General features: G+C 39.6%; 3 protein-coding genes across 3 annotated transcripts; all 3 read right to left on the bottom strand.

Moving 5' to 3' along the window:
* Nucleotides 1-1,690: 1,690 nt before the first annotated feature.
* psmb3 (proteasome 20S subunit beta 3) lies at nucleotides 1,691-7,090 on the bottom strand. The gene is made up of 6 exons (XM_074694744.1): nucleotides 6,932-7,090; nucleotides 3,259-3,443; nucleotides 2,800-2,907; nucleotides 2,532-2,709; nucleotides 1,937-2,031; nucleotides 1,691-1,851 (listed from the first exon to the last, which is right to left on the bottom strand). The coding sequence occupies exons 1-6, from the start codon at nucleotides 6,932-6,934 to the stop codon at nucleotides 1,803-1,805; spliced, it is 618 nt and encodes a 205-aa protein (XP_074550845.1). The 5' UTR covers nucleotides 6,935-7,090; the 3' UTR covers nucleotides 1,691-1,802.
* Nucleotides 7,091-8,560: 1,470 nt separating this feature from the next.
* cwc25 (CWC25 spliceosome associated protein homolog) lies at nucleotides 8,561-13,805 on the bottom strand. Its single transcript, XM_074695217.1, has 9 exons — nucleotides 13,621-13,805; nucleotides 11,782-11,954; nucleotides 11,465-11,701; nucleotides 11,301-11,370; nucleotides 11,039-11,181; nucleotides 10,802-10,874; nucleotides 10,514-10,713; nucleotides 9,171-9,338; nucleotides 8,561-9,024 (listed from the first exon to the last, which is right to left on the bottom strand). Exons 1-9 carry the CDS (start codon nucleotides 13,636-13,638, stop codon nucleotides 8,913-8,915), a joined length of 1,194 nt encoding a protein of 397 aa, XP_074551318.1. The 5' UTR covers nucleotides 13,639-13,805; the 3' UTR covers nucleotides 8,561-8,912.
* A 6,727-nt stretch (nucleotides 13,806-20,532) lies between these two features.
* LOC141784921 (NXPE family member 3-like) lies at nucleotides 20,533-26,992 on the bottom strand. The gene is made up of 6 exons (XM_074662896.1): nucleotides 26,960-26,992; nucleotides 26,133-26,567; nucleotides 22,613-22,908; nucleotides 21,857-21,927; nucleotides 21,162-21,368; nucleotides 20,533-21,080 (listed from the first exon to the last, which is right to left on the bottom strand). The coding sequence occupies exons 1-6, from the start codon at nucleotides 26,990-26,992 to the stop codon at nucleotides 20,533-20,535; spliced, it is 1,590 nt and encodes a 529-aa protein (XP_074518997.1).
* Nucleotides 26,993-27,465: the final 473 nt, after the last annotated feature.

A 27,465-nucleotide genomic window follows, 5' to 3' on the forward strand; every position in this document is an offset into this window, starting at 1 on the left:
GAGGTTGGTCTAAAAGCTCCAAATTTCACCCTCCCTTCCCCCACTTGTGTCGTTCACTTGCTACAGTCAAAAAAAGGCACTAAGAAGGCTGTGAGCGGGTCAGAGTGCAGTGAGTGAGGGAGATGATGACTTTTATTCAGTGTTTTCTTCCTGCCTGTTTGAGTTGGCTTGATCACGGCCAACGGTTTCACCTGAGAATAAAAACACTAATGTTCATGAACCAGCATCATCATCAGTGCAGCTTCTGGACAGACGTTACGTTTTATTTTACTCAAGTCATGCACAATTCCAGTCGTAACGGAAACACCAGCAAGGCACAATTGTACTCTATCAAAACTTCAGAAACACCGCTTTGATTTTGGCACAAGTTGTACTGGTGACTGCTGAGAGTCATGTGGTGATTTCCTTTTACTGTGGCTGTTAAAAGTCACATCTTCATCCATTTCTGCACTCACTTGTGGATCAACCAATAGGCAAACAGTTCAACCCTAGACACACTAAGGACTGCCCCCTCATTTGAATAAATTTTCCTTTTTTTTTCACAGTGTCTGCCTTTAAAAAAAAAAAAAAGAAAAAAAAATCACATAAATATGAGAACAGAGCGCTTTTATTTTACTATTTATTGATATATAGTTCTATTTCCATATTTATTGTGGTATTTATTTTTACTTTTCTTTCTTTCTTTATGTTTATATTTTTTAAGTTTGGTTTTATTTTCACTTTAATTTATTTTTAATTTTAGCAGTTTTGATCCTCCATAATGAGAGTCCAAAGCAGGCTTCTTGGCTAACCCAGAGAGCTCTCTGCAGAACAGAGTCAATAATGCCAACCAGTGGCGGACTGGGACTGAAAAACAGCCCCGGACTTTGACTTGGCCCGGCCCACAACAACGGGACACGTTCATCTTTCTTCTGCTCTTCTGTCCTTTTCCTGCCTGACAGTTTGCCTCCTGCATCCACCATTACTACAAAACTGACTCAAGAAATTGATTAGAAATCAACTTATATGCGCAGAGTATCAATCCGCTGAAGCCGATCAGGAAGCTAAGATGTAGCAATTCAAAACAACATTTATTAGCGCATTATTATGTCATTTTAAAGCGTGGATTACGATCATGTACATACCTACAAGAGAGACCAAGTAGACCTCATGGCCCCTTTAAACAAAAATGTGTACATTTCCTGTTACTACTGTATATTTTTGAGAGAGGAGAGCAAGTTAGCCTTAGCCAACAGGGCAGCGCCTGGCAAGGCTTTTCTTTTTAACTTAATCTATGATTAAGCTTTATAGGGGTCTCGCCTTGTCATATCTTTCATAGTACTTACATTTTTAGTTTAACAAATATTAAGATTCATTGAATCCTCCCTTTGCAGCATCTAAAAGGGAGGCCCTATTTGTCTGCCTCATTTGGAGGAGCCTTCCACACACCACTGTCATATAACACTTTTCAAATTTTGACCTTTGTGATCTGCAGCCCTTGACTTTGGACCCAGTTGCTGTCCCCTGTGGGACCTTATATAGAGAGGTTAGTACCTTTCCAAATCATGTCCCATGAACTGAGGCCTTAACTTCATTCCAATACATGCGTCCCTGCAGGTGCTAATAATGACATAGTGGTTTTGTGCAGAATTTGAAATTCAGTGTTATGAGATATGTACGGCAGTGAAGTAAAGACTGCAACACCACCTGCCAAAGTTATAACCTGTTTATTCACTGAATGAGAAAAAGAAGACGGTACAAGTATTTTTGATTTTTTTATACAAAACATCTGTGTTGTTGAAGTGCAGAGAGAAACAGAAGCTCTAGTCCATCCTGGCCTTCAGGGTTCGTGTGGTGATCTTGTCTTTCTCACTGCCGGAGAAAAGAAGAGGCTGTCAACAACTGCAGACATCATGACTCTGATCTGCGTTTTTGTACGAGTTACGACTGTACTCACATGACATGCACGACCACTCCCATACCAGACACAGCATCTCTATCAACAGCATTCAGCATAGCCTGGGAGATGGTCTCGAACAGGTCCTCTGGTTCCTGTATGATCAGAAACCAAGTTTTAACTCAAGAGTACACGAGATGAGAAAGACCAGGGCCAAACACTGCATCAAAGATGTGTAGATGAACTGTTCTTTTTTCTACAGTAGAGAAGAGTTCCAGTTTGTTTTCTTGATGGTTTGTTTCTTTTCTAATAAAAATGTTTTGTCGTGGGAACAGAGGTGGATCTAAATTTTGATCAAGTTCAAAGTTTCATACTTTTCCAGACTCCTATGTGTACTTTTAGACTTAACATGAGAGTGAAAACAGATGGATGTCTAAGATAAAATTATCTAAATGTGTAGTAAAAATGTTTTTTAGATCCAATGTTGAAAATAGAAGTTTTTTACTCAACAGCCATTGAATCTGTGAATTGTAAACTGATCCTCTGAAACGTTATAAGCTTTATCAAATAACAGGGACCATTTTGTACAAATGACAAAAAAAAAACAGATGTACCACAGATGCAGGATAAATCTAGAGGTTCACACACAACTCACCATTTCAGGCTCCCACAGAGATTCACACATGCCGTACATCTGTTCGGAGCAGGTGCCACTCACAACAAAGTCTTCTGTCACCATTGGGCAGCCAATCAAATCCAAGGAGCAGATGAAGGGCTCGAAGGTTTTGGGATCTAGTCCTGCTATTACAGGCTCGATGTAGTACGGCCCAAACCTGATGAGAGGATCAGATGTTAACCGTTTACTGAGTCTTTGTCTGCATCGCTGTGTATTTCTGGAGTTTTTTAAGAGTCTGTGCACTCACCTCCTTTCATACAGCAGGTTGGACACCATGCTCATGAAGGTCTTTGGCTTGATCTGACGACCCTCCTTCAGCTCATACAGGTTCAATCTGAATTTAAGCCTCTGGGCTCTGAACACAGGGCAAAAACATCCAGTTTAAGGAAAAAAAAAAACATAAAGGAATGCCAGAGAAACATAATCCAAGAATTAGATCAACAACATAACTAAGACAAGTTTCCCAGGCTATAACAAAGCAGTAACAAACGGTCATCGTGAGGTCCACAACACTTGGTTCGTCTAAGAGGTTCATGTTTGCAAAGTGCTTTTCAGCTTCAGGCGTCCTCTAAATTAGGGACTGTCTGTACACGTACCTGAGATCTGAAAGGTGTGGGTTGTGGAGCTTGAACAAGTGTATGTCATTGTGTCCTGGTTGTGAAAAAACAGCAAAAGAAGGACGCAGGGGGGGCTCTAAAGTACTCACACTGTCTGAACATCAGTAGCAAGCCCGGCCAAGCCGATGTAAAGCCTCTCTCCCATGGGGAAGATCTTCTGGAAATCTGTTGTGACCATCTGAGCCTGAATTCCAAATCTCCGATCTGCTGCTATTGCCACACAGTTCTTCCCTCGCATGGCCATGACCGCCCCTCCATTATACGACATAATAGACTGGATGAAGGAGGAATGGAGAGGAGAAGTTAGTCGGAGGAAACAACAGAACATGTGTAGAAATGAATGACAATAAGTTCTGATGAGACCTAAGTCTTGGTATCACTTTATGAGCATTAATTTCAAGTCCTTCAGATAGTACACACACTTCCACTGTCACTGTGTGGATTGTATTAATGTTGCCATTTTTCTTTATGCACCTCTCTTTATCACTCCACCAGTCTCAGCAGATGTCTGTCTAACATGAGTCTGGTCCTGCTCCAGGTTTCGGCCTGTTAAAGGGAGTTTGCTCTTACCACTGTCTTACTCTATGATAATTTGGACAGACCTAGACATATGTACATGACAGATGTAATTCCCAAAAGTAACTTAAAAAACTGCTCTCCACTTAGTTTTTTTTCCTTGCCAGTTATCAGAAGTGAATTTGGGATGTTTCAGGATCCAAGCTGTCATGTTTTTCAAATAAAAGCTTTTTTTGATGGAAGTTAGGGTGTATGATATTGGATCTTTACTAGGCCTGTCACGGTAACAAATTTTGCTGGACGATAATTTTCCAAAATATCATTGCCGATAAACAATATTATTGTCAATATTATTTTGATTTTTTTTTTCATTTTTTCATGGATGTAATTATGATAAATGGGATAATAAAGTGAGTACACCATATCAAAAGCAAGAAACTTTAATTTCTTAAGAGTATTTCACGGTAATGAAAAGGTCAGGATCTTTTAAATAAAATAAATTAAACAAAAAATATAATAAATTTAACAAACAAGAAAGAGAAAAAAAATACAATTAAAATGAAATGGACTCTTTTTTAGAAAAAAATACATGTCAATGAAAATAATTAATACTAATCAAAAACAATAAAACATAGACCCTGTCTCTAAAGAAAAAACAAAACTCCAAAAACAACAACAACAATAAAAACTATAGCCTAAATAAAAGGGAGTTTATACAGTTCCTGAATTGTTTGTAACATGTACTTTTTCCCAGTCAATCCGTACTATCTGTCAAACATTTTTAACATTTTTAACATTTCTGGCTTTCAACCGTATTGAAGGGCTGCATTTCTTTGGCAACGTAGCTGTCTTTGAGCGCCCACCATTTGGCGCTTTTATTTCTATTTACTTTGCAGACCAAAAGCCTCAGTAAGAGTGGACTGTCAAAGAACAAGGCTCCGCTGCACCTCCCCTTCTTCTTCTTCGTCGCCACTATTTTCAAACAAATGCGACATATCAGCTCGTTGGTGTTCATGAGCTCACACTTTGTTCATTCTGATAAAAAACAAAATATTCTCACACTGGGACTGTGGCAGGCGGCTTAAGAACCGTATCTTTCGTGCCATCACTCATATTAGCATGTGTTTCCTCCTTACCCCTCAGGACGCTCGCTTCAGCTCTCTCCGTGTGTATGTGCGAGCAGCCCCGTCTTCACCCCAAAGATAGCATTTTTGACAGATGCTCACTCCGCTATAAATCAGCTAACTCCGCTATAGAACCTATGCACCCCAATGTGAGGAAAGATAGACGTAGTGAGCCATCTTCTCATTCAGCCTCTTTGGTGGAAAGAGATGAGGAAAACAAACATGCATGCACGTGTCAGTTTATCGAGGCTGGCAAACTTACCGAGGACGTTTTTATTTATCGTTCGGTTAATTGATTTACTGATTATCGTGACAGGCTTAATCTTTACCATTATCCTATATATAAATCAAACATTTCCCGGAGGCCAGTTTGGATACAAATACCACTTTAACAGGTCATTAGCCAATGTAACGGCTGAAATACACCAGATGCATCTGCAGTCTGTCTCCATTCCTTTATGGCAAATAGGTTTCCATTCAAGTTAATGTGTCAACTTACACCCGATCCGTTCTGTTGCACCCCAGGTTAATACCCGGCCATCCTATTTTTGATGGACACGGAGTTGTGATGCATAAATTCAGGGCAGGGAAGATTGAGCAGGACAGGAAGTATTGGCGGGGGGGAAACTACCTAAAAACACCCAGGAGTCAACAGGTTTGAGGTTTTACAGCCCAACATGAATGAAGAGAGGCTTATCAATAGAGAGGGAAGCTCAGTTTGTTGGACTGAACACGCGATGTAATTTGGCAAACGCAGTCAAGATGCAGCACAACACAGCATGTGTCTCTTTGACTGGCATTTGCTTTCTTGTTTGTCAAAGTTAATTTCTGGTGTAAACAAGCAAGTGCATAATGTGTCAATTTACTGAAAGAAGTTTACACATTTCCTGCTGCCAAAAAAAATTAAGCAATCTTCCTTCAAAAACCATCTATGTTTAAAATAATTAATGAATTGGAAAATTTTTATATTGTTTATTCCCAAGGGACAATTCAGTTTGCAACAAAGGTCCCCACAAGCATCTTGTACAACATAAAAAAAGAAAAACTAAATCACAGGCAAAATTTAAATAGCTCCCATGGATCACACCATTTTTGTCCCGTCACACACTAAACACACAGTCTTTACTGTAGTGCAGTAACGATCATGCAGCTTCCTCAAAAATCCGAACATCTGATGAAACTAATGATCCAAGATATCTTTTTTATTTAGCTCTCTGGGATTAGGCGACTCTTTTTCCTGCTGGAAAAGTCTAAACTAGTATTCAGAGGATGATCAGGTGTCCAACATATTTTTTTCATTCAATAGTGTGACATTATTTTTCATACATCTATTTTTCAAATGTTTAAAAATCCACTAAAAAAAATCAAACACTATTCGTTTAGATTGATTGTTTGTCTATAATGAAAAGCTGCTGCAATGAGTCAGCTACTTCTTAGTAAACTTATGCTAACTACTAACTATGACCCTGATGTGATGTACGGTGAGGTTCTTCAACTATCGTCAAGTGATCTACCCACTGTTAATGCACACACAACTCCAATAGTTCCACCTTTCCACTGTCAAACATCAGGTAACACTCCGAAGAAGAAGGTTTCGGAATCCTCATTTGAGTAATTGAAACGTTAGCAAATGCAAACGAGGTTAGCCAGACGATGCTGAAACTAGCATTAAATTTGTAGCTTCTAATTCGGCTGCTCAGTAAAGTAAAAAAAAAGTTCCTGATCCAGATTCTTTCAAAATGTTTCAGAATTAGTCAACCTATATTTTTAAAAGTTACGATAAAAGCAATACAATAGCCGAATAAGACGCTAACTTTAACCTAATGTTAGCCTTGTCGAAGATGTCTCTTTACCAGTTAATCTCTTAGTTCTCTTTCAATGTCGTTATGTGGGGTTTCACCTGAACCGGTGATCTATCCGTTGTCTTATTGATAACAATCATACTATCATTTACAGCTACTATTGTAGCAGTTTCCACTTTCTGCTTCTATTAGCATGCTAGGCATGTCTTTAAGCTAGCATTAGCTTAGCGAAGCTTGGTAACGATGAGCCTTGCTAATAAGTTATTGGTCATGTAACGCTACAAACCTTCAGTATGTGATGTTAATATATCTCTTCTTACCATATTGGCTTTTTTTGTTTACTCCTGCTCTCCAGAGCTTCAAATATCTTCTATTCGTTAGCTGTGATGAATGACTGGTCCGATTCCCACAGTGACTACACGATTTAGAAACACAAAGATCAGACTAACATCATTTGTCTACGTCATCACTTTGTCAAATATGGTTGGCTGGTTGATCAGGAAGTTGCGCTGAGTGGTGCTGTAATTGGTGGATATGGGTATAGGGAGCGTGACAGGTTAAGTTTGTTAGAGGCGCATTAAAGTGAAATTAAAACTTAACACATCTAGCCGGTATTCTATGTTTATATTTTACTTAATCATTAATTTATTTCAAAAATAATTACTTTGTTTGTTGTTTTAAGTTATTGTCATTCTTTACTTTATGCAAGGTGGTACGGTTTTTAAGTGACTTAACCCTCATGTTGTTTTTTGTTGAAATTTGATCGACTTAAAAGTTTAATTTTGGAAAATACAATACTTGTTAATTTGTTCAGACTGACCTACTATTCCATACATTTTTCCACAAAGAGTATTTCAAAACGCAAAATAAGTTAAGTTTGAAAAGGGGCAAGAGCTAACAAGCTGTGCTTCTACTCACTCCTTTTCGAATATGTTACCTACTTCTTTTGTTCTTTTCCTGTGCTTTATCAGTTTTTGGCTTCCTTAATTTTCATTAATATATTATGTTGTGTAAACAAATAGTTGTACTTGGGAAGTCCTGCATTACATATTTGGAATACATAAATAAAAACTGAGCCCAGGTGCACATTTGTTGTTAGCTGGACACATGCACGCATACACACACGTCCTTGGTGCCCTGACAGGAACCTTTGCCCAGTAGTTTCCTCCAAGGGAACATCCCAGTTGGCAATTCTCACAGTTTTTTTTTTTTTTTTTCCATTCTAAACTTTTTTCATTGCTTTTTTTAGGCCTTACTTTCAGTTCAGTGTTGCGTGGCAGCACTATGGCAGGTTGATATACTGAAGTGAGGCTCTTGATTGTATAATTGATCACTACAATGGAGAAAAAATTATGTTTCATGGAAAATTTTCTCTTTTACGACTACATGCATGTCCATTTATGAAAACGTAATCATTTTAAATTCATAACAGAATGAGTTTGTGTTGCAGATAAGTGATTATACTGACACTAATCTATTCTTGTTTCTGGTTGTTTTGGTATGCAGTGTTGTTTAAATGATTACCTGACAATTAATTTAAGTCTAAACAGTATGTGCCTGGGATGTGAGCCTCGTCTACTGCCTCCTGTTTGATAGGACACCATCACCTCTCTGCCAGGAAGGGCCCATGACTGTGAGAGGGGTGAGCTGTGGTGGAAGATTTCAAAAGTGATGGTGCTGACCACCCGGCTGAAGTCCAGAAACAGAATCTATGTCTCTGTCTCTGGGAGTCAAGACAATGCAGTCCAGGTAGTCAAACTGCAGGGGGTCCAAACAGAGCTTGTGATGACCTTTAGATGGGTCAACACTATTTCTAAGAACAACCACAAACATGACCACAGACATCAGGATAACAGTTGTTGATCTTCTTGTTGAGCGTTTGAAGAATTTCTTCCAGTGATGAAATTCGCTGATGATAGAGTTTCAGAAATAAGTTTAATTCCATTTACCTTTCATGGGTTTATACAAAGTACCAATTTACACTATCTTACAAAAATATTTGAGGTAAAAACTGTTCCTGTACTGTAAAAAAAAAAAAAAACCCAGAAACATTTGTGTACTGTTAAATGATTGGACCACATCGGTATTACAGGATCAACTAGAACCAAGTAAACCTTAGCAGGCCTTTTTAAAATAATGATACCATCATGGAAGCTAAGTTTTTATACAACTTATAATAACACAAGGTTAGCCATGGAGCCAAGCAGACTCACCACCACTATCAATGCTCAGTCAGCACAAAAGAAAACAGTGTAGCCAAGCTTTTACAGTCAGTTCATTTTGGAGTATCTGTTTGTGTTTTCATCTCTTCATAAAGTTGTCCAGCGAGGCTGGCGTCCTCTGAATGGAATGGATGTTCCTCTTTACTCGGTCCTCTAACGACGAGCTGGCAGCACTCTCCAGCTTCATATTGCTGCAGGAAAGAAAAGTCAGTGAGTGATGCTAAAGCCAGTGGTTGAACAAGTTCAAATGAAGAGAATGACATTATTCGTGCATCAACAACAAAAAGTGTCTAAACATGTAAACCCAACTTTCCCCACCTCTGTGTGAAGAACTTACTGAATGAAGCCAGCATGACGGTCATGCTTGGCATTTTGTTCCCGCTGTTTTTCCTGCTCATCTTGCCTCTTGTATCTCTTCACATTATTCTCCCTGTCCTCCTCCCTCTGCTTGGCCTCGTCCATCATCGCTTTCCTTTTGCGCTCTAACTCTTCAGCTGAAAGCTTCCTAAAGACAACAGGAAATAAAGCGCAACAAGACAGATTAAGGCAGTTGTTTAAAATTATCCTGGAAGTACAAAGATATGAAAACTGAGAAATTATAAATGTTTATTTCAACCACACCTTGGTCACTGTTGACCTTTTTAAATTAATTTCAAGTGAAGACAAAGTATGGTAGAAGGAAACGTTAACACTTTAAAAATTATTATAATAAATGAATAACTATAGCTTTTGCTAACAGAATATTTTAAGATCAGTCCTGTCCATCTTAAAAACAACAAAAAGAAACATTGGCTGTTTTCCAAACCGCCTACTGCATACTACATGTGAATGTAGTATGCAGTAGGCACTACATACTACCTACTGCTTTTGCCTGTAGTATGTAGTAAGACTGTTCTGTTGGGTCTGTTTTGTAGTATACTACTCTGGTGTCCGGTTTCCGGTTTCAGAAGTGGAGCTACAGATGATGTTTTTTTGCCTTTACTATAAATGTACAAAACAATCTATGGGCAGATCTTGGCCTTTTAGCTATTTTGTTAATCATATCACACAGAATCATCATATTTGATTTCTACGCTTACACCAAAAGTTGTATTTTTTACTGAAAAATAAATTTCAAAGGGATTTTTATTTTTTACAGCTGATAAAAAAACCTCTTTTTAATCCACGTATGGTTTTAAAAGTGAATTATTGGTTTATATGGGCTAATGAACTTGTAAAAGTAAACACCTCTTTGACGTCTGGAAGTGACAAGATTTACTGGTGCTTCTTCACATCACTTCACTTCTATCTCACAGACCGTCTAACGTTTGTGTTTTATTGTGATTATAATGCCGACTCATTCCAGTAGATGGCGGTAATTCACCAGAACCTGCATACCGGCATAGACAAACAGCGTTAGCACCGTGCATTGTGGGAAACAGTTTGCCAGATAGACTGGTCCGTTGCATACTGAGAAATTTTCCTGGATCAGTTGGATATCGGGGGATTTTTGGCATACTGCAGATTATGCAAGTTTTCGCATTCTACCTACTTCATACTGCATTTCAACCAAAACAGTAGGCACTGCTAGTGTAGTAGGCGGTTTGGAAAACAGCCATTGTCTCCACTGGGATAATGTCAGGAATCACAGAGAAGTCATCACACATGGATATATGTCATCACTTGTTTATAAACTCTTACTTTGACACATGTTGTCTCTGTCTTTGGTAACGATCTCTTTGTGGGCTTGAAGCTCTTGGCTCCGCCTTCCTGTCTCCTCTGTGCGATGAGTGAGAGTGATTTTCCCTGTTGTTCCGGGGAGGCGACCGGGAGCGGCTCCTTTCACGATGCCCTGTGTGACGGTTCTGGGCTGAGTGCTGGTGTGGTCTGCCAGCAGGGAGCTGAGGGTGATGATATCATTGTTACATGTTATAAAGGCTCTGGATTATACGCATGAGATCCAAACATACTGGTTTGTGGCTGACTCACCTGGAGGCCATACCCTGGAAGATGATGTGAACGTGATCTGTTGTCTGCTGCAGAATCATCTCTTGAATGTGACCTAAAAAAGTTTATTGAAATAATTTACACATCTAAAACAACTGACCAATGTTAATGAAGAATCTATTATAGAAAGCCTTTATGTATATATTGTGTAGTGCTGGTTAACCTGGATTGAACTGTATAGATACGCTGTTTATTTCCTAAATGTCACACTTTCTATACCTGTGTTTTTTATCATCTTCCTCAGAGCTTGAGCTCCTCCTCTTGTGTTTTTTATCTTTTTTCCTGTCTTTATCTCCTTTCTTCTCCTTTTTGTCCTTCTTTCTCTTCTTTTTCTTGTCCTTCTTGTCGAGATTCTGGCGGAGCTGGGAGGCAGAGTTGTAATGAAGGTAAATGGAAAGAACACAGAACAATGGCAATGAAATTTACAAGACAAAGATAATTATTAGAAACAAATACAAAGAAATATTTACAAAGATTTTACCATTTCTTTGATTTTCTTCATTTTAACGGGGTTAGTTAGGACTTCTCTCTTCTTTTCTTCCTCACGTTTCCTTTAAAAAACAAACATGTAAGTAAATACTTTCACAGTATTTTGAGAATGCTTTAGTTTATTTTTAAACTGTGGTAGAAAGGGGTTTTGCTAACCTTATTTCAAAGAGGGGGTCTTCTCTAATCTTGGCAGCCAAGTCGAGGCTGGAGGCAGCTGTGGCTGGGTTGAAGATCGATCCCGGAAGGAGTCCAGTCTCAGCGGATGGACCGCTCTCAGGCTCCTCATATTGGTCGGTGATCTGCTTGTCAATAGGACGTCCAAGCAGATACTCATCTCTGGACACCTGACCAGCAGGTCCCTGGTACATCCAATCCAAACGATCATCTTTCTTTCTACAATCATAAAAAGAATGACTTAGAATCTCTTCAAGTGTCCCACAAAACAACTCTCCTGATAATATCAGGGAACTTACTTGATAGCACCCGTATCCTCAGCATATTTTGTCATTTCTTCTCGGGCTCTTTCCTCTTTTAGTTCCTTTTGAAGCTCCTCGATTTTCTTGCGTTCAGCCTCATATTTCTGTTCAGCTTTCCAAACACGCTCGATGTTTTTCATAGTCTGGGGATGCCAGCTCTTTTTCAAGTTCTGGCAAGAAAAATATCAGAGACAATCAATTGATGAGCCTTTGAAGTCTTATAAGTACTAGCTTTCATGTATTACAATGTAAGCTCCATGGGTCATGATTGGAGAAATACAAAAGTGATTTCCTGCAGGAGACCATGTAGAAGAGCATTGGGCTTTATGCTACATGTATCTGGAACAAATAAAAACTACAAGTCTGCTGTAAAGTCCACTGTAATGATCTCTGACTGCGCAACAAACGCCCAATGTTTTTGTGGCATGTGTATTACTTTCTTACAAAGCAACTCAGATGGAATACGCATACTTATTTCTCCTCCTAAGTCTAGTTTATCTAGCCCAGTGTTTCCCAAACTTTTTTTCAGGTGACCCACTTTTTGGGGGGAACAAGCCATGGTGACCCAACCCAAAATATGTCCAATCTGTAAACCAACCGACAGAATAACTATGCATAGATACAGAAAGGGTTCTTTAATCATGTTTCAGCATCATCTTATATCTTTTGTACCAGCTAACAGGTCTAACATATTTGACAAATGCATCACAGCTTTTTTAGGCTTACACTCTGAAAAAAAAAAAATGTTTTTAATATACGGGTTAGCCTGCTTGCTTTTTAGAATTGTATCCTAGTCATGTGATATTCAGGGCAAGATATCAAGATGGGATGTTCATCAAGAATAAAGGTATCAGCATCTGTCCATGCCTCTTTTTCGGCGTGAGGTCACTGCACAGCTGTAACTCCTGTATCTGCAGCTGGTGCCTGTCCAAGGTCCAGCAGTGACTTTGGACTTTAAAACTCAAAGAGGTTTTGAATCTGACTTAAAATCTTTCTTTTGGAAATTAATGATCAAAGTAATCAATGAGTCAGCTCTTTTATATGTGTGATGGTGACACAGTGACAGCGTTTTCCTCTGAGTGCTGTAAAACAGTAGGAAACATACAGCGATGTGGCTCTGGCTGTTTAAGTAGCGCAAGCTCATGGCTTCTGACTTTTGAAAAACACATATTTACATGTTTCCATTTAAAGTAAACATTGGGCAATGACCCTTCACAATGAAAACATAACAAGCTATCTCACTGTGAGGAGCACATCATCAGTAAACAAATCGGTGGGAGGAGACTTCATCTGGTTAAGGAAAGTATTAATTCTTTGTAAACATTTTGAAAACTAATTTGGTGACCCATAAAAAATCTCTGGTGACCCACCTTTGGGTCAGGACCCAGACTTTGGGAATCACTGATCTAGCCTATGGACGGTTATCTTAATTTTACATTGTTGATCAGACATACAAACACTGGTTGATTGATCATTTAAATTACTTAAAAAAACATTTTAAAAAGTGAAATATTTAATCTACTGACAAAGTTCAGAGAAAGGCAGGACAAATGTTTCATGACAAAATTTAAAACAAACGTAAAAAAGTGGCTTTTATTGAAAATTTAACAAAACCATCAGCGTTTCTGTGTAGGGCAGGAGACAGTTAAACAAAACAGCAAAATAATTACGTAACACCATGTTTAAATTGAGTTGAACGTGTCTTGTAATAATTTTCAGGGTTTTTTTTATACCCGTGTTGCAAGGGGAACATTGCCTGTTTCTTACTCAGGTCCGCAGTCAGGTCTTAGACTATCATGATAAATGTGGGTTGTGGATCAAGTAGGTCATACGTACCAGATCGCCTCCCCCCATCTTGACGTTTCTGCCAATCCAGTCAAAGAAAATAACAGTAATACACGAACTTGTCCTTAAAACTGTAAAATGTGAGACGACCACTGTTCACGGTTAGCCAGAAAATGGAGCCCCGAGTGTTGTGCTGTGTTGTTGTCTTCCTCTGTTGTTCACTTCGTGGTTTTTACTTGCATTGCCGCCCCCTACTGTGCTGGAGTGCGGACTGCTGTCGTTACCACTTCGAATCAGTAATCACTTTATATGCTTGATACAGTCTGGGCTTTCTATTAACTTCAAACGTTTTCTTTTAAAATTTGTTCATGAGGTAATACAGAGATCGGTCTTGAGGGAGTTATAACTTTGTAAATCTACAACATATCACTCTCTACACTTTACGCCTGTGATGATATTTTAGCCAAAGCTGCTGTAGCCTGCTGCTGATCTACTCGCGTTAGGAAAGATTATTAAACGCAGATAAAATATAATTATAGAAGAATGATCCGTTCTCCAGGTGTTAAAGTAAACATCAGCTGTATTTTTCATCTCTTTAAAATTAGTGTCACAGACACAATCAAAACGCTCACTTTAACGACGGTCCTTGAACGCACCAGCAGGTCGCCAAACGCCTCTGGCTTAGAGGATAGCGTTTCTTGTGTTTTTAACCTATGGTTTTAACAGACTGGGCACTCCATATGGAACATTTTCGTCACATTACTGGCTCTGTAACAAATAGAAAAAAATACTTGTTTGTCGGGGTTTTATCACCAGTTAATTGTTGTGGGAAAATGTGTGGTTGACGAAATTTATCTCTATCAGTTTTGTTAACAAAATTAACACTGTTGTAGTTAAAACGCTACATATTATATCTTTGGCGAGTGTAACTGCCTCTAATCATTATTCTTATAGTAAGTTTTTATTTGCCCTTCTTTGTTTGTTTTGTATAAAGTTTCCTTTAAAGCGGAACTAATGTTCGCGAATAATTTCCCACAATGACATCTAAAAATAGAACACCTCGGCAATTATACCGCTACAGCAGACCGATAAAAGAACAGCAGATGTAAACACCACAGTTATAAGAATAAAAAGGAAGGCATAGGATAAAGAAGACTATCAAAACTTAAACCCACTTTAATTACAAGAGTACAAGGTATGTTTTGCATTTATGTTTGTATATTTGCGTCGTAGCTTAGTCTTACTAGCTTGAACTGTAAAATGCGCCCAAATAACTTTCTTACTCTAAATTTCCTGCCATCGTCTTCATATTTCTGAAGCGCCGAAAGGTCATAAATTAGTGAATTAAGTTAACACGAAAAGTGTTATAAGTAAACGTGTTTGGTAGATTATTTCTTTATTTTAATCCTTCTTGGCAATAGGGTTAGGGTCACCGTTGGAAAGTCTCTTTATGTCTTTTTTGATTATTTTTCTTTTATTAGTTGCCAAATCTTCTCCGCCTATGCCAAACAGCTTAAACTGCTGTTACAGCCTCTTGTTTTCAGCTTCTGTTCCTTCAGATGCTACCAGTCAGGTGCTGGACTTGCACCTGACTGGCAGCACCGAGACTATAATAAAACATCATCTCACTCAGTTTGATATGAGGTCTCCTTGGTGACTGCCTGCAGTATAGGTCAAACTCTGTCTCCTCAGTCATTCCAGACAGGCTGCGGTTAAACACAAATAAATACACCTTGTACAAATATTTCCCATATCTGTATGCTATGGTAATATAATGATATTAATTAGGTTGCATTGTGTCCCAGTCCTTTTTTAATTAAAAAAAAAAATCATTAGTTATCAGACATTCGAGATATGATTACGGCATATTAAACAATGACTGACCGCAGCTGTTCTTGTGTAGTTTTTTAGGGAATAGTGAGATGCATCAGGAAGGAGAGCCAAAGATTAGACCCTAGAAAGAAAAAATAAATAATTTTGTCACCACTCAGATTTTCTCAGAGTCACACATAGTCTCTACTGCACAGACCCTGGCTGCACAATGACAGTGCCTGTGACAGGAGTATTTTGGCTTCAAACCACACGATGGTAAAAGGTAGAGCTACACTGTCCACTCTAAATGCAGTCTGTGGCAGCACCTGTGAACATGGACCCTGCTACAGTAGTTAGTGTCTGCTCTATGGATAGGCATGCCCCAACAGACTGATCTGGGTAGAGTTGCTCGAAGCTGGTGCTTTGCTCTATCAAGTTGCTGCATTATTTGGCGTGTGATTGAGGGTGTAACGAAATAGTCAACTCACCATATAATATGGAATAACTTTTGTTCTCGATATCACAGAAAAGATTATTATTTTGATGCTTTTCTTTTCATTACTTACTCAAAGAATCAAGTCTTATGTATAACTGACATAACTGGCATCATTTAGAATTAAGAGTGATATTAGGATTTACAATACATTTATAATTTTAAAGCGCAATAAATAGCGCAGACTTGGCTTTAGAAGTTATTGTCTGATCCTAATAAAAAAAATGACAGCAATAGCTATTCCGCAAACAGGGTAGAATGGGTTAACCAAGCAGCAACCTCCAGTCTACGAATATTTAATATTTAATAACTTCTCAAGTGTCCACTTGAGGCTGGCTCCAGAAGTACCGGAAGTCACACACACACTCCAAAACTAATAAAGCTATTTTCAAAGCAGAAATTAACCTATTTTTTTAACCTGGTTCTAAAAAAGTCTCTTGTCTGAGTCACCAATTTTACTATTGGCACACATTGTCCAGGGGGTGAATTTTTTTCTAACTTGGCAGTTTAGAGGATATTAAGATAGCAAGCTTGTCAACCAATCAGCTCAGCTCACGTGACTGACAGGTGCAAAATAGAAAGAATAGAATAGAATAGAATAGAATAGAATAGAATAGAATAGAATAGAATTACTTTGTTGATCCCAAACTGGTAACTAGTCCTTGAGCTCAGATGGTGACGTCTTCTTCAGAGCTGGAACCAAACAGGAGGTCTTCCTGGCTCAGGCTCGGGTTGAATAGGTGTTGCAGAATCAAAGACAGCTGGCTAGCAAAGGTCCTAAGAACCCTTGGGCTAATGCTGCGTTCCATTTGTACTAAGAACCCCGAATTTCCAAGTTAGGAGTGGGAACGCCAGGCTGAAATGCGCCCCGAGGACGGAATTCCTCGAATTGTAAGTCGGAGCACCCACACCAACCCTTAAGTTCCCAGTACGAAATTCCGAGTTTGGGGGTAAACAGTAATTAAGCTCCGGTTAGATTCTTTTTATTTATAATTTCTGACCAGTGTTTGTCACAATAAATCAGCCGTTTATATAGTATTATTCTTTGTTTATAAACAGAAATACTGCTGTTAAGGCAAGTTGTTCTGACTCGGCAGCTGGAACGCTGAACTCGGAGCTGACATCACTCCAACTCCCAACTTCCCAGTTCCAAGTACAAATAGAACGCAGCATTATGCCGTCAATGCCTGGAGCCTTGCTAAGGTGAATGCTAGTGAGTAAGCAATGCTAGTTTCTCCAGCTGTCTCTTAACCTTGCCAGTTGTCAAAGTCCGGGTGAGGTGGAGAAAATCAGTGATCTGATTTTAAGAACAAAGCTCAGTGGAGAGAAGGTTCAGAATCAGAAAAACTTTATTTCCACCTGGGTAAATTTGGTTACTACAGTTCCTCTTATATACAATAAAGTCAGAATGTTACACAAAAGAGTAACAGAAAGTAAAAGTAAAATGTAAAATAATATCTTAGGTGCTCTGTATGCGATCAGAAGAGATGTAAGAGAAATTAGATTAAAGAAATCTGCATATTAGCCTCACATGACCCAGAGGAAACACAACAGGAAAATCATTGTGATACAGTCTTACAATCTTCAAAAGCAGCTTTGCAGACAAGTTTTTTGTAAAATAAAAGGGAGTCGCTATTTTTCAAAAAACCTCAAATTTATCCTTGCATCATTCCAAAATTAAACTCCAATAACAAAATTACTTCTCCTTTTGATCCATTTTACAACTTTTAGTGCTGTAAATTTACAAACACCTCTTAAATCACATTGAGACTCCTTAATTGAAAAACACAACTTTGGTATGGAGTGTGACAATAGAATAAGCCTTTAACTTCATAACACTGGAGTTAAGAAATAGTGTGTCAGTGAGAGCAGAGTAAACAGTCTTATTAATAATGACACGTACTGCTTGTTTTTGCAGAACCACAAATGAATTTTTTTATTTTATGAGCAGATTCCCACAGCTCTACATGATAAGACAAGTAGATAACAATCAAAGAGTAATGAAATATTTTTAAGAACTTGCAATTCAAGCCAATGGTCTTTTAAATTTTTACCAGAACAAAACAAATTTGTGTCATCGGCAAAAATGGCATTTAAAGAAATCCATGAAATAAATACTACTACTTATTATTACTATATTACTACTTGACTGAATTAATATAAAGCATAAACAGTTTTTGGCTAATCACTGATCCTTGAGAATACTCCACATATAACCTTCCTAAACTCTGACATAGTATCTTTCATCGGTACACATTGCTATATTAATACATTAAAAGCTCTCTGCAGGTCAAGGCTCATACAGATCCTCAGTGAGTCTGGAAAACCTGCAAACAAAAGTAATGGGCGGTGGCTCAGTCAGCGTTAGGTCCAGCCCATTGAGTTTGATGGAAGAAAATGACAGGTACTGGATAGTTGATCATTATTTCAGGATGCACAGCTGGAGAGGGAATCATGAAATACATGAATAAATAGTGAAATAAGTAGATGGATTTGTACATAAAATAAAGATCATTTTGAATAGTCTTTAACATTTAGTTGTTTATATTTTTCATAAATTATCAATTTTTAAAAATAAATTATTAAATAAATAATTTAATTTTAAAAAATCATTTAATTCAATTTTATATATTAATTTATACATTTGTGGATTTATTTCCAACACGAATACTTCCACATTTAATTATTTATTTATGTATTTCATTTTTGCATTTTTAGTCCTTCATAATAATGAAAAAAAAAAGTAAGACAAGGGTTATTTAAATTAGAACACTGGGCAAGCTACTGTCTGACAGTAGGTCCAAGCATGCTGTGAGAGCAACCAACCTTGCACAACAAAGAAGAATCCAATGTAACCACATACTTTATTTATTTTTTGATCCAGTACGTTTACATTCAGTAACACATTGCTGTTTCTCATTCAGTATACCTTGATCCAGCCAGAACGCATCCATCATCACCTAAGCAAAGCTTTTCAGCTAACATAAGTGGCTGGAGCTTTGACAAAAATAAATAAATGGCACAAAAAAGTTTTTAGGATGAGGTTCTCATCTTACATTTAAAGTTTGACACTGTATGGACCTCCCGTGTCTGAGTTGCAGTAACTTCCAGATAAATGATTTGACAATAAACCCTGACACCACACCGTCTCACACTCATTGTTTTTAAAGAGCTTACTTCATATAAAGAAAAGAAACCAAGTATTACCCCAGAAAAAGGCAGAAAAAATCCATGAAACATGCGGTATGTTTCCCAAAAGCCCTGTTTCCACCAAGCTGGTTCCCCGGACAAATTCCAAGATAACTGGGACGAGGCATCCCACCTTTTGGGACCCTTCCAAAGCGGTGCCAGACTAAACTGATCCGATCCTGTAAAGTGGAGGTAAAACACTGCAGACCGTTGATTGGTCAAGAATCTTCACTTACCCTGGAACAGCGGCTGTATTTCTGCTGGCAGCACTCAGTCTTCTCTGAAACAAAGCTTGATCGCCCTTTGTTACAAAGAGCCAAATGGAAATCACAAAGAGGGCAAATGGATGGATGTCTCCCATCGCTGCTCTTTGTTTACTGTGTCACATTTTTCTTCTTTGTTGGCTTTATTAGCGTGGTACACTGTGTTGCACTGCTATGGCGTCACGCTGGTTTGCTATTGTTCAACTGATGCGGCCATCAGCATCCAGCTTATACGCCATCTACCACAAGGGGGTATGGTTGGCTGTAGAAGCGCAAACAGGGCCAAACTTAACCTAGCTAACCCGTACTAAATTGTGCTGATCCAAACTGGACTGCTTGGTGGAAACAGGGCTAAAGTGCTTCCTGCGGATGCGGTCGCACTGGCCAACCGTGCCATGCTTGAGCACACTTCAGCCCTAAAGCATGTTTGGAATGGCCAGTGTGACCGCAACCAAGCCATGCTCAAGCACGATTCGCTTCCATGCTTCGGCACGCTTCGGAGAGGTGGGCTTCGGCACGGTTTACTTCATGCACGAGCACAAGCATGCAGACAAGCCGCGAGCGCATCTCTCGACAAGCCTTTTAAACGAAGCAGGGGTGTTAGAGGGGTGTTAGAGGGCTGTGTCGGGCGAAAACGACTTATCATAAGTCCAAAAGTCTCTAAAGTTGTCGCAGTGCTCTCTGTGTCTCATTGTGCTGACTCTGATGAAAACGCACTTCATGTAAACAGATGCTTCACGATGACGTAGGCGGGCCATGCGCATGTGTGATACCCGCTTAAGTCTGGTTCATATAGGGGTAGTGTGACCACTGGCCGTACTCTCCAGCTAGGGAACAGCACTGCGGGGGGCAATCGTGCTTAAGCACGGCACAGTTTGGGTGGCCAGTGTGACCGCGCCCTTAATTTAAAGAATAAAAGGTGTGTATTGAATAAACCACTGTGGCAGGCTTGTCTGGCCACTTCCTTTATCTTCCCCACAAAGGATCACGAGGTTTGATTTAAGTATGTCTCTTCTACCAATAAAATAAGCATAAAGCAGGATTATATTGTCTCCTGTAGAGGTTTATCCTAGAAAACCAATGCCCTTAACTTGAGATCCTGAGGAAGCAACTAGAAATTAATCTACACCGTTTCAGTTTTACTTCCAAGAGCTAAATTTCGACTGAATTTTTTGAACCAAAATTCTCCATATTCCTGACCTAGTGTCACTTTTTGGGGCACATGTGGGACAAGAGAACATTAATCATACTCTTGATAAGGGGAGGTTGTGGGTGGAGGCTGTGTGGCAGGTGGTGGGCCAGAACCATCTCCCAGGCATCAACCAGTTGGACATTGACTCCTCTGAAAATTGCTCTGAGCACTTTGTCACGCTGACTCGAGAACCAGTCACTGTTTGTCATGGTCTCGTACAGTGTGAGAGCTTTGAGGTTTCCAGTCCTGATGACCACCAGTGTCTCTGGAGCCCTATCCAACAGACGAAGCACTGCTCTGCGGATGTTCTGCAGCCGTCTGATGTAGAGCTCAATTGGGAAAGTGCTGAAGTGAGACCAGATGCCAATCACTACAACAGTGCTGGGGCCACCACTCAAAAGATCTAGTTCATTCGCAATGTAACGCATCTGGCTGATAGGAAAGGTCCCAAAGCGAAGAGGAGGGCCATGGCAGCGAAATGTTACCAAGAAGTTGTTTGCAGAGTCTGACATCATTAAAGGTCCTGCTTGCTTTGAACTCCCCAGGTCAAACTGCTTAGCATCTGAAAATTTGACAGAGGGAACAGATGAAGGTGTGACTCAAAACAAATCAAACTGCTTCCTGAAATCTCTACAATAGTTACCTGGTAGTGAAGCGTCAAAGTACTCAAACCACTGCCTGATGGTGGAGTCTCCATACATGTGGACCATTTTGCCTTTCAGACACTGACTAATGGCAGAGAAGTTGTTGAATTGTCGAACTCTGGTGCCATCTAGAGCTCGCCACATACCCTGATAGTAATACCCAGAGACTTCAGACTTTCCTCTGTTTCCATCGTACCTGGTTTTACCTTCAGAAAAGTAAGGATGGGGTTATTTAATAAATCACTAACACTGCTCAAAAAAAAAGGGGGGCACACGTAATCATCACAATTTTACTCCAAGTCAGCCACACTGAGATTTCAACCTGTCCAGTGAGGAAGCAAAACTGATTGTGAATTAATGTCACCTGCTGTTGTGCAAATTGAACAGACAACAGTTGGAAACAAGAGGCAATTGGCAAAGCACCCCTATGAGGAATGGTTCTGCAGGTGATGGCCACAGACCATTCCCCTGTCCTCATCTTTTCTGGCTGATTTTTGGTCACTTTTTCACATAGAAATATGACAAAGTTAAGAGAATTGTACAGAACGTGAAGAGATCATTGCCTTGCACAAACAAAACATGCATGTAAAATGACATCAAAAGTACAGAGCAAATTTCATTTTTTAGAATTTTGAGGACATTTTGTTCTGAGTTTTGATTATAGACAATAACTGAAGTAGAATCATTGTTTTACCTTCCCTTGGTGGCAACACGGTGACACTGTCAGATCCTGAGGCCATAATGTAGACTTTCATGTTGACTGCCCTGAAAACAAATGCAAATGATTAACTATCCAATTTATTGATTGATTGATTTTAAGAGGGAACAGAGCATATTAATGAACATTTGAACAAATGTAAATATGCCAGATTATATAGCCTTGGGCTAATTTCCATCTGCAGACCCTCTGGCAGGTTGATGGTAACATATATACAAGACACTAAATTTCTTTGTCTTTCGTTAGCCATTTTTTAATTTATATTTTTTAAGTTGAGAGACAGTATTTAAGCCAAGGCTGCCACTCATCTTACTCTTTCTACCACTCAGTGAGCGTAACCCTAGTGACGCCTGCTTGCTGTGATGTCATGTGCATACCCTTGAAAGTGAGTAACGGGGATCACATGCACAGAGGCGGGAAGTGACAAGACTTGAAAGAAGATGTGACTACACAATAAAACATGAGAAATATTAAAGACCAGGCTGAAGCTGAAGATACACACTCAACATAACGAACAAGACAAGATAGCACATACAGCTTTCAGATTTTGTTTAGCCGAATCACTCTTTTTTTTTTCTGAAACAATACACTTCTAAGATTGAACATTTGATATTTTCTTCCATTATTTCAAGTAAAACATTGACTCAAATAAATTTCAAACCATCAATCTGTTTTAAGTTTTAGTGTTTTTTTTTTGTTTGAGATAAAACGTAGATCACGGTGCACTCTTACCGTTGGAAGAGCTTCTCCTCTCCATCTCTAAGGTTTTGGGTGTATTTCCCTTTAGAAGAGGTTCTCCTGGTATCACAGCTCAGATTCTGTGGCTTGTAGCAGAACCAAGGCTCACCAGTGCGGAGGTCAGTGAAGTTGCACTGAAGCTGGCTGGTTTGACGTAAGCAAACATTACAAAAGGTGGATTCAGAGTGTGAGCCTGATTGGAAGAGGGCCTGGAAAGGAATCCTGTCAGGTTGCTCTTTGTTCAGCCTTTGCAGAACTGTGACAGCCTCACTTGAGTGAACAAATATCACCTGATAGAAAAAAAAGAAAACAGGGTTTTAGTGAGTGCACTCACGTCAGTGAATTAGATTACCAATATTTACACCTATATGGTCTGTAGGTGTAGTCTCCGTCTGTTCATTTCCTGTGTGTCTCTATCAAAGAAGAACTTTTATGTAGCAGGATGATGTCTCATCCATGTTTTAACATCGGTTGTTTGCCTTAGAGTCACTGTCAGTCAGCGACCTCACAGGGGGCACTATTTGGAAGGGAATAGGGGCAGCCTCCCCTCCCTCATGCTCGGGCCTTTCCTCTTCTGGGTCACCTCATCCCTCTCCTCTCGTTGTTACCCGTACAGGTAAGTTAGCAGAGGCTGCTAACAATGTGAAATAGTCATTTGTTGTGCTGGTTTGCCTGTGATTCAGCTTGCTTTTACATGCCAGTTAATGGTTGCGTGCTCTCGTGGCTGGGGCTGTGTAAAGGTCGCTGTCATACAGAACAATTAAGATGTGCGCCTCTTGTCAACAATCAATCAACTTTCATCAAAATGACACTTTCGGACAAATAAAGTGCAGTTTGATGTACAATGATTGGAAAAGGAAAACCATAAAAAGTGTAAAAAAAAAAATAGAATAATGGCAAAAATGTATTTTGAAGAAAGGTGAGTAGAGACCAATGTACACCTTAAAAGAATATTTTATAGAGCAGTTTAAAAGATAAAAACAAGCTGAAAAATAAAAATGTCATGAAGACTGGAAAAAAAAAGATAAATAGAAAATAAAAAGGCAGATGTTAAATGTTTTCACAAGATAGCAGCCTTGCTCGTTGTGTTGTGTAGCATGAGTCGGTGTCAAAGAATGACTAATTAATTATTAACAGCAGAATGCCAGCATTCCACCGGAGCGAAAGTATAACTTTCAAAAGACATTTAAACTTACAATATGTGAGTTTAAATTTAAGTCGGGGCACCACCCAGTTTTGGAGGGAGAGCGGCTGGCGAACATCCGAACACAGGGAAACTTAAGAAAGGTTTATTGTAAGAATTTGGTGATTTAATAATTCATAGAGTTACCAATTAACAAGTCTCAATATCAAAAGGCCGCTACATCAATTGTGAATTCTTTTAAACGGTGTACAAAGACCGTTAATTTCAACCACACAAAGACAGAAAGCAATTTCTTTATATATGAAAAGTTTATTTACTAACTAAAAGAAGAAATATGTGCATGAATAAATGAACAGGTGAAATATATAAAAGAATAAATGCATTGATGAATGGAAAGGGGAACTGATCATAAAAACTGGAATAAATGGAATAAAAGTACATAAATCTAACTAACCCACCCAAGATCTCTGGGGCATTGACCACGATATACCAATAAATGCAAGATTGTCTCACACAAGTTCTGAGGCCAATGGTGAGAGAGGAGGCGACGACAGAGGTGGCTGGGTCCCGCTGCAGATGCCTGCGGATGTCCGTTGAGGGGTGATGGAGAGGCTGGAGGCCTGCTGAAGGTCATGTGAGCGTCACGGAGGTGATGTCCGATGAGTTGAGTCCGTTAGAGTCGATTCTCACAGAGGCAGTAGCAGCTGGAACAGCAGCGCCGGGCGTTGGGTCAAAACTTTGGCAGAGTTCCAAAGTTGAATCACTGCAGGCAAAGCAGTGAGCAGCGCTCGTCTCCTGACGTCAGCGCATGAGGGGGAATCCCCGTCGATCAGCTGTGTGGTAGGCACCGATGAATGACTGAATGCAGTCAGGCTGAGGTGAGTTGCGTCTCAGCCTGTAGAGTCTGGAGCCGATGAGTTTGGAGCTGAAAGGTACGGTGCCAGTTGCTGGGTGCAAAGTTGTTGATGACGTGTGTAGGTTAAGGAGCAGAGGAAGAAGAGCCTTTGGAGGGAAGGATGAAGAGAGAGCCTTCGGGGAGAAGGAAGAAAGAAAGAGCCAATGTTCTTGTCCTGGAGTGGAGTTTTACTCAGCTTTTCCCGCCGAGTCAGTGAGGTCACTTTAGGCTGACGCCCCTTCACATCTCATCTTTCAGTGCACGTGGATCAGATTGTCCCAGAGATCACTAACTAACTATAACTTTAAACTGTAAAGAGATTCCCACATGTAATAGTCAAAATCACATTTCTTATGATTTAAGCTTCACATCAAGACTAAACATGATAGGTTTTCCTCTTTAAGAACCCAATGAAATAAAAATCAAGATATTACAATGGAATATGTTTCCAAGACAGCAGTTTTCACACATACATTATCAATGATTTTCATTACACAGTACATGTTTGCAAAGGTGAAGATGTACATGTAAGTCTTAGTGGAAAAACATCATTTGTGTGCTGTTCTCAACTGTGTGAATCAAAGAGTCTTCGTCTTTGAGGAGAAGGTGGGGAGCAGATCTTCTCCTTGGCATTCCTTCTCTCTTGTTCCCAGAGAGAAAGGTCGAGGGTCACAAGATACTAGGTTGGAGGCTGAGAGGTCTCTCCAGCCTCTTTCTGAGAGAAGGATGTCTGTACAGTTTCACATGTCCGCCAGGTATCAACGAAAAGTCTTCCAATTTACAGCGATGTCTTAATGTTTTATAGTCTTGCAAACATCAGAGGAAGGGATTGAGGCAGACTTCAGGAGAAAACCACTTTAGCGCAGAGGTCTGTTTTTCCAAAACTTGCTTTATTACCTCTCCTTCCTTGGGGGGGTAAAGTTGGAGACCAGGTCAGAGCTGCGAAACCAGGTCCCAGCCTGACCTACGGTTGTTTCGTACTGTTCTGCCAAATGTTACACTGTGTGACATCATCTTTGCACCCTGTGATGTTATGTTATGTTATGTTATGTTATGTTATGTTATGTTTTGTTATGAAGTGCAGAGCAGGCACGGCACACAAACAGCCACACACTCCTTTATAGGTTTTGGGCCCTGGAAAAGTTAGAATCCAGCTTGCAAGGTATAAAGCTAGTTCGCTGGAAGAAGTTTAAGGCAAAGTATTACAAAGAGCTTCTGAAAACTAAGAGGACCAGCTTGGAGTTAGGTGAGCATTTATTTCCTCAGAAGAGGTTTGTCACGAAAAATTACGTGGAGGCTAATGAGACTGGTAAGTAAGCTCAGCCTTAAAAAGATTATTAAGCTAATAGACCACACAACAAGATTGGAGAAGTTCAGATTATGTTGAATAAAACACCCAGACAACATTTTATAAAGAAGCCTTTAGCATCATCTATGGGAATAAAAACTCTAGTGCAGAGAGCTTTTGACTGTACCTCAACCTGTGCGTCTCCTTCCCAGAGTAAAGGGAATACAGCAGAGTAGGAGCCATTGAGGTGATCCACCACTCGCCCAGCCACACCTGCACCCAGTGACTTGCTGTGCAACCGTGAAACTAAGAAATCTCCTCCAGTCTTCTTGGCTTGACCCTGAAAGTCGTGTAGTTTTATCAGAACCTCCAGATGATCTCCAACATGCCACTCTCCTCCTCCCCTCTGCGGGAGAATGCTGAAGTTGCTGTGTGCAGGATCACTGGTCTGCTCAAATGAAGGAGGAGCTGGTGGGAGTGGAGCTTCAGGCCAAGCTATAGAATCTAATATACGTTGTTCCTCCAGAGCGTCTGCAGGTGACAGCGGTTTGAAGGTGCAGAAGTCCTGGAGCGTGGGGGGATCAGTGGTAACTCTCTGGATGCTGAAGAAGTTGTCTTTGTGCTTTGACCAGCAGAGAGTTGGAAAGAAGATGGTAACAAAGAAACATCAAACAACTGTACAAAGAACAGATCAATTTTAGCATTTGGCTTTTTCCCTCATCTAGAGGACCTAAGATATGAAAAAGCAAACTAAAAAGATAAGTGTTCAGTGTCAACACATCTTGATACTCAGGACCTTGTCACAGGCGTCATGTCCTACCTTATAAACCATCCAGTGACAAGCAATGCCACCAATAACAGACCTAGGCTCTAATTAGCAAACTAATAGCACAGTGTTCCTCTTCTACCACAGAACTGTAATGTCTCACAAATGATATCCTGTAACTTGACAAATACTAATTAATCAATCCATGGTCAACCTTAAGAGTGTGTCCAGTTCAATCAGGTTCTCACCTCCAGAAGGTTCCTGTTGAGCAGTATGAACATGAAGACAAATGTGGATAGGCAGAGAAGCACGGTGCAGACTTTCAGATGGTACAAATTGACCATCTGTTTCATACTGAAATACAAAACAAAAAGAAATCATTAAATGAGATTTGATTGTTAATGTCATGGCTATAAATTGAAACCATGGACTGTATAACAAATGGACTTAGTTTCCCTGACGTGACCCGTCAGTTTCTGAAACAGAATTTTGAAGCATATCGCTGACTAAGGCCATATTTGAGACGAGGTGGATTTGGGCCTTCATACTAACAGCTATAGGGCACTTGTCCGTCAATTAGCTGAGCTGTGTCTCAGATTGTGCCAACATGAGATATATATTGTCATCTTCTTAACTGCCATGTTAAAAAAAAAAAAAAAAAAAAAAAAGGAATAAATACGCCGACTCAAAGCATGCAGAAGGTAAAAAAGGCAATAGATGCAATAACTTGATGATGTAGGATCTAGAAAAACTA

This window comes from Halichoeres trimaculatus, unplaced genomic scaffold (genome assembly GCF_033239565.1).
Source record: "Halichoeres trimaculatus isolate MK-OKI-2021-1 unplaced genomic scaffold, fHalTri1.1 fHalTri1_scaffold_2, whole genome shotgun sequence".
NCBI lineage: Eukaryota > Metazoa > Chordata > Actinopteri > Labriformes > Labridae > Halichoeres > Halichoeres trimaculatus.

Coding starts and splice junctions, on each gene's coding strand:
- psmb3 (XM_074694744.1), bottom strand. Junction 2,908..3,258: donor GCTACTGATGTTCAGACAGT/GTGAGTACTTTA, acceptor CCCTGTGTTCAG/AGCCCAGAGGCTTAAATTCA. Junction 1,852..1,936: donor GGAGTGGTCGTGCATGTCAT/GTGAGTACAGTC, acceptor TTTCTCCGGCAG/TGAGAAAGACAAGATCACCA.
- cwc25 (XM_074695217.1), bottom strand. Junction 11,371..11,464: donor GACCCCCTCTTTGAAATAAG/GTTAGCAAAACC, acceptor TGTTTTTTAAAG/GAAACGTGAGGAAGAAAAGA. Junction 10,875..11,038: donor GAAGATGATAAAAAACACAG/GTATAGAAAGTG, acceptor AAACTTTTTTAG/GTCACATTCAAGAGATGATT.
- LOC141784921 (XM_074662896.1), bottom strand. CDS start 26,992: ATGTTCATACTGCTCAACAGGAACCTTCTGGAG. Junction 22,909..26,132: donor AAGGAGACGCACAGGTTGAG/GTACAGTCAAAA, acceptor TTTTTCTATCAG/GTGATATTTGTTCACTCAAG. Junction 21,369..21,856: donor CGTGTTGCCACCAAGGGAAG/GTAAAACAATGA, acceptor ACTTTTCTGAAG/GTAAAACCAGGTACGATGGA.